The following is a 7,104-nucleotide window of genomic DNA, read 5'->3' on the forward strand; positions in this document are numbered from 1 at the left end:
GAAATCTTTGTGCAGAACCGACCACACTTTCGGGTACAACTGCTAATCCCAGTGGTGCAAAGACTGCCACAAGGCAGAGCAAGCCATGGACCTAAAGTTTTGCATCACAGTTTTCCTTCTCCGAGATGTATGTCATAACACAGACGGAGAGTGGCTCTTTCCCAGTGGAATAAACGCGCCCCCAGATACGAACCTGGAAATTCCTACGGCCTAGTGCGGTACATACAGCGTTTTCAAATGGTCACCCATGTAGTATTAAGCAGACTCATGTTGCTTAACCTCGGTTATCTGGTGAGAACCAGTGTGTCAACGTGACTATGCCATAATAATAGATATCTATTTATCTATCTATCTATCTATATATATATATATATATATATATATACAATATATATATATATATATATATATATATATATATATATATATATATACAGGCGGCAAAAAGGAAGTCCGCACTTGTAATTTTTTCAAAAACTGAAAATTTAAGCTAAATTTAATGTAACTGTTTAAACAACCTAAACCTCATTTGATTCGCCTTTTATTCCTCTATAATTCTATCTGTTCATATTTGACTTTTTATTGAAATATTCTAGTGTTTATGTCAATTATAAAAAAAAATGACTTTAAATTTAGGAGGCAAAAAGAAAGTCCGCAGCAACAGATTCGCTTAAACCAGCTTCAATTATCGCACCTAAATCAGTTTAAAATATCCGCCAACAGGCAATAAAGTATATCTAATCGTAATTGTTGTTGTTCCAGGTTATACAACGTAACATTTTGTCCATATGCCACGACTTTCTTTTAGTGATCGTCAGGAGTTCATTAATCTCCACCTTTCTGGTTTATCCAATCGAGAAATTGGGCGCAGATTGAAATGTGATGAGAAAACGGTACGAAAGACTGTACAAAAACACCAAAACACCGACAGTGTTCGTGATGTCCCTAAATCTGGTCGTACTATAGTTACTTCTAACAGGGAAGACAATGTTATCAAGATCCGCAGCCTAAGAAACAGATTTGAAACAGCCCCAAATCCAAAAGCAATGCAATCTTGTAAAAATGTGCTCTCTTTCTACTGTCAAGAACAGATGAAAGGAATTTAATTTGCGAGGATATGTTATAAGACGCAAGTCACTGGTTTCTGTAAAGAACAGAAAGCGTCGTCTCGTCTTCGTCAGATGCAATGAAAATCATGATTCTTCATATTGGTCAAAAGTGTTTTTTAGTGACGAAAGCAAGTTCAATAGCCTAGGAAGTGATGGTAGGCAGTCCGTCGGAGGAAAGACGAAGAATTTAATCCTAGGTGCGCATTTTCAAGCTGCCAGGTGCTGGAGGTTCAATTTTGGTGTGGGACATTATTAGTATCTATAGTTCGCTTGCAAGATCGAATTCGACCAAGTACATTTATATGTTAACTGAGCATTTTCTACCCTACTTTGGTCGGAATTTGGATGATAATCATATCTTCATGCAGAATAATGCTACCATTGACACAACTGGCAATGTCAAGAGGTTCCTAGAAGAGCATGATATTCCGTGTTTGGATTGGCTTGCACAATCTCCAGACTTCAAGCCTATCTAAAAAAAAAAAAAAAAGAAAAAAGTATGACATTACACCAAGCAACAGCTATACAATGATAAAATTTCAAATTTGGAAGATCTTTGGACAAAAATTAAAGAAAAGTGGGATGCCCTTTCCCCGGAGTATTCCTGCAGTCTAATTCAAAGAATTCGCAAAGGATTACAGGCTGTAAAATTGCAGAATATTAACTAGTTTTTGTGTTCCTGTTATATTTGTGTTACATTAATGTCCTAAAGTTACATTTAAATAACAATTTTCCATTGTGCGGACTTTCTTTTTGCCTCCTCAATTTGAAATTATTTTTTAATTGACGTGAACACTAGAATATTTCAATTAAAAGTCAAATATGACCAGGCAGAATTATAGAAAAATAAAAGGCCAATTAAATGAGGTATAGTTTGTTTTAACAATTACATTAAATTTAGCTTAAGTTTGCAGTTTTTGAAAAAATTACAAGTGCGGGCTTTCTTTTTTGTCGCCTGTATATATATATATATATATATATATATATATATATATATATATATATGAGGTTGACATTAATCATCATCATCATCATAATTAATAGTAGTGGTAGTAGTAAACAGTACTACTTATTATTAAGTAGCGTAAGCTAAAAAGCGGTGAGAAATTATAGGATGACTAAGTTTAAGCCTTAAGGTAAAAAATAAATAGCGGAATACGAAAACTTTAATATTTTCGAAAAATTAGAAAAACGGAAGTCTACTTATAATTCTTGTGTAGAGTTTCAAAGGCAGGTACGATGTTTTGACTGAATATTTATGAATTCAACATAGTTGGAAGTAATATTTTGTTGCTATGAAATGAACTTAGTGTATTACTGGCACGAATTTACTATTTATGTGCGACAAATTAAGGCACGAAAGGGCACGGCAACTGGCTCCTGATGATTCTCTTTTCATGCAATTAAGTCACGCCATTCGAGCAACCTGTAACTGTAGATAACCCGGTACGACCATTGGTTGTTGCTCATTCTGTATCCATGCAATCTCAGCACGTAAACATTGAATTTGATAAAGTCACAATATTCAGCCATAAAAATTATAGGTACTCCTGCAGTATTTTACCCACCGATTTCACGATCTTAGCCGAGCGTTGATCGACATCCGTCGGAAAACGCTGGAACATGGCGAGCGGTACGATACTCTATCAGCCAATCAGGGCGCTTCAAACGAACGCGCAGCAGACGAATAATTTTCATTGGAATTACACAGCGTTTCATTTCAGTTATTTTATTGTTCAAAGTAAAAATACACAGCCTTTCATTTCAGCTATTTAATTTAGCGATAAAAAAAAAATTTTTTTAAAAACCGGGAGCTGTTGGAAACATATTTATGCGAATTTATGTGGAGACAAAAATTTGGACACAACCCTTTTTGTCTCCATAATAAATCAAATCGCGGAAGGCTACCCGGTTTGGGAAGGAGCTTCTTTCCACATCCTCTGAAAACCCTTTGCTCCCTACTTTGCCTCTCTACAGTCAGTAGAAAATCTTCCAGTCGGAACTAAAGATAAACAGTAATTGTTGTCCCCCCACCTACAAACATTACTGAAGAAAAAAAAAAACATTGTTGTTACTGTTTAATAACGTTTTGTTAAAAAAAAAAAAAAAAAAACATTGAAGTGTTTATTATTACTGTTGCTTACCCCCCCCCCTCAAAAAAAAAGCTATCGGAAAACAAAATGAACCAAAAAAAAAAAAAATATTCAACAAAATAAATTTATTTTACTTTAAAAAAACTTACGGTAAGTGTTTGTGATTTATTTTATCCAAATTTTTTGTATTAATTTTATCCATTTTGTCGTGTGTGTGTGTAATATCTTTTCCTTGTAATGTTGTTGCTATTCACATACTTTTAGCGTTCTTGCACCGTAGCTCCGAATTCTCGGCTTTCGTCGGCGTTAACGCCGAAAGCGTTCGTCAACGCTCGGCTAAGATCGTGAAATCGGTGGGTAAAATACTGCAGGAGTACCAAATTATATGAAATCGAAAATTTATTTTTGGCAAAACATTAAAAGATATTTGCTAAAATTAGTTTTAGCTCTTCATCAGATAAAGAAAGGATGGAAATAAATTGACGAACAGACATATAAAATTGGTATATTATATATAGAGAGATTTTCACTAAATGATGCAATGACAAGAGAGCGAGTGACTAACCCTTCTTATAATCAGTGTAGATAGCGTGGCCGTTAACAAGGCTTAACAAACAATGCATTATATTCCATTAAATGATCAATGGACTGATTTGCTATCTCTCGTATCTCGTTGGTTTGTCGATAAGACTTTAGCGTTTGTTTTGTTTTTATATCCTAGCTTAGGGAAATCCGGAGGCGAATATTGAATTGTATGGTTGCCCTACGACAGAGGCTCGTGGTGTTTTTTTCTTCCTTTCTCTATTCGTATTTTTATTTCGTTCGTCTTCATAGACTTCTTTTGCTTCTGTTTTCCTTCTTATTTTTATTCCATTCTAACCAACAAAATCTAATGCACTTTTTTTTTCTATTTTCATTACGTTTTTATGAGGCTTATTCAGTTGTCGATGGCTTTTTAAGCAGAATCGATATTACACTGTCCACTGTGCTCCATTTGCTGAGGCCCTACTTATATGATTATTATTATTATTAGTAGTAGTAGTAGTAGCAGTATTTGCTAAGACCTTAGTTATATTATTATTAGTAGTATTATCAGTAGTAGTAGTAGTAGAATTCTTACTGTATCTTGTTTTGTTTTTGTGGAACTAGTTAGGTCTTTATAGTGAAAGCGTTATGTATTTTAAATTAGCATTTTTATGTTGGACATATCGATCTACTCCGAGCAAAATAGACTTTGAGAGTCGTTCACTGGGAAACTGGGCAAGTCTGTGCGCGTAAAAAAAGGAAAATCTATCAACAATTAGCCGTGTGCACAAAAACGTATTGGCTCTTAACAGTCACATGTATTTTGATAAAATGTTTAAACGCATTACTACAGAAAATGCTGGAAATAAGGGAGTAGTTCGTATAAAGTTGTTTGATTAAGATATGGCCCGAGTTGTATCAAGGTTTATGGTTTTCACGTGTTCTGTCCGAAATATTTCATGCCTGGATTTTTGATTTGTTTTCATTAAAGTTACAGACAACATAAATGAAATGGAGAATTGTACAAACTTTATTCTTATTAACACTTCAGATTGTGAGCAATTTCGCTTAAATTTGATTGATTTCGGAGAGTATTACGACGAACCATACCGAACTCTTTCCATAGTGATTGACAGCGTGATAATGTTTCCTGTAGCTTTAGGCAATTTCTTCTTAATCCTCAGTATACTACGCTATCATCATCTTCGCACTACACATTATTATCTGGTTCTCAACTTAGCCATCAGCGACACATTTGTAGGCGTCGTCCTACTCCCATACGACATTTACACATTACTCCTACCACATACCAGTCAGCAAAAAATCACCTGCCTCTTACGATTTGCTTTCCACATGGTGAGCTGGTCCTCCTCAGTCTCTGGACTTTTCTTAATTTCTGCTGAGAGATACATCGCCATCAAGCACCCGTTCCGATACCCGGTGATTGTCACAGGAAGGCGTACCTTTGCTACAGTTCTTTTCATCTGGATTTTTAATATTATCGTGTCAGTCACACCGTTATTGGGCGCGAATACCTGGGAGCCCAGGGTGGTGTGTGTTCCTTCCAAAATCTGGGACATGATCTACGGCAGCTTTACGGCATTTTCCTTGCTCCCTGTGATCTTAGTGACGTTTTTCATGTTCGCTTCGGTGATAAAAACGTCATGGGGTCACATCGACGCTGTTAATAAACAGATGAATGTCGTCAGTGCCGTTACGATGCCGGAAAACCAAAGATATCCAAATAGCGACGATTTACGAAATCTTCACAAAGCAAAAATGATGGCCTTGATATTCGGGATTTTTCTCCTATGTTGGCTGCCGTTCTGTGGCGTCCTCATAGCACAGCGTATACTCTCTGGACATCAGCAGCTCGCTAAAGCAAAAGTATACCTCTTGTCATTACTAAAGATAAACTCTCTGTTGAACTTTCTGGTGTATTTAATAAAAAGTGATACACTTCGAAAAGCCATAATGAGGCTTGTTTTATGTAAGGTAAGTCGTGGAAGACATTCTCGGAAATAAATAAGTGAAATTGTTGAACTATAATTTTATTTTGCTCTCGATTGGTAATTAATATTTCTTTCAATATTTCTCCATTTATTCTGTAGATCATTTGTATGTTTATCGCTTTATTGAAATTAAATCAGATTTAACAAATAATACGTAATACTAATAAAAATATTTTTTCAAGTCTTAAAAGAATTATTTCTATGTGATTTTACTATTCCTTTCATTATTTACTATTGTGTTGGCGGTTGAATATTTCTACTAATATATTTCAAAACTGAAGAAATAACGTACATTTCACGGACAGAATATATTGGTTTAAGTTTGAAATCAATAAAAAAATTTATTGTATATTAAAATTTTATGTGACAGTTTATGTCTTATTAACGTTCCTATTTACTTGTCTCCCTACGAGGGCAGAGTTAGACACAAGATCGGTTTTTAATGTGGGGAAAATCCAGCTCCTCAAAAGTGACAATCTTGATATGAACAAAAATATAAATTGCCTCAGTCTAGAAGGATTTCTCCTCCACTGATCAAGAACAAAAAAAAAGGTGAAGCATAATATCAGAACAGATACTACATTTTGTTCTTAGTCAAAAAGCCAAGAAGATTATCAGGACTATTTTTCTTATTTGGTTGTTATTCTCACAACGTTTCAGCCAATGTAACCTTCAATCTACTTCAAGCGCATCTTGTTTAACTCAAATATCTTCATGTCGAATTCAGAAATCTGTATAGAATTTCGAAAAGGACCTCATATTTAATCCGCGTGGGTATTTGGCTCTCGTGCCATCACACATGACCGGGTAAAAATCTTTAAAGACCCCTGGTGCAAAGGATAAAAGAGTTATGTTAATCGATGCTGATTAGCAGTGATTTAGAGGTTGAAAGTTGAAGCCTCAGTAGTGAATATACTCGGAATAAAATTACGAATTTTTTAAAACTCCTGCCCGGTTATATCTCTATATATAAGAGAATTAAACTAATTAGTTATTAAAACTAGTTAATTCATCAAGTTAAATTAGTTATTTATGTGTTCTTTCTTCATGTTTTCTTATAAATGCATTTTATTTATTAAAAAAATAGATAAAAAGTTAACTAGTTTTTAATAAGTTTATTATTTAAATTTAGTCGGTTTATCCCTTCTCAATATTTACTTACATTTAATCCATTAAAACATGCGCAAAACGTTAATATCCTGATTAAATCAGTCTTGAATTTTCTTGGAAATTTAGTTTTGATAATTCTCACCAGCATGTACATTACGTTTATCACATGTTATAAAATATTTAGTCGAAATATTGGTATTAAATATTAATAGAGTGTATTTTACTATGAATTGTAAGAAAATAATCCATGTTTAT

General features: G+C 34.2%; 1 protein-coding gene across 1 annotated transcript; it reads left to right on the top strand.

Annotated features, from left to right (window-relative positions):
- Window positions 1-4,738: 4,738 nt before the first annotated feature.
- On the top strand, window positions 4,739-5,752 carry LOC145293329 (alpha-1A adrenergic receptor-like). Its single transcript, XM_080139971.1, has one exon. It carries the CDS (start codon window positions 4,739-4,741, stop codon window positions 5,750-5,752), a length of 1,014 nt encoding a protein of 337 aa, XP_079996097.1.
- The last annotated feature ends 1,352 nt before the right edge of the window (window positions 5,753-7,104 follow it).

The sequence above is a fragment of the Euprymna scolopes genome, chromosome 14, assembly GCF_053919585.1.
Source record: "Euprymna scolopes isolate OS-2025 chromosome 14, ASM5391958v1, whole genome shotgun sequence".
Classification (NCBI taxonomy): Eukaryota; Metazoa; Mollusca; class Cephalopoda; order Sepiida; family Sepiolidae; genus Euprymna; species Euprymna scolopes.

Excerpts from the sequence above, each read along its gene's own strand:
- LOC145293329 (XM_080139971.1), top strand. The coding sequence starts at position 4,739 with ATGGAGAATTGTACAAACTTTATTCTTATTAACACTTCAGATTGTGAG.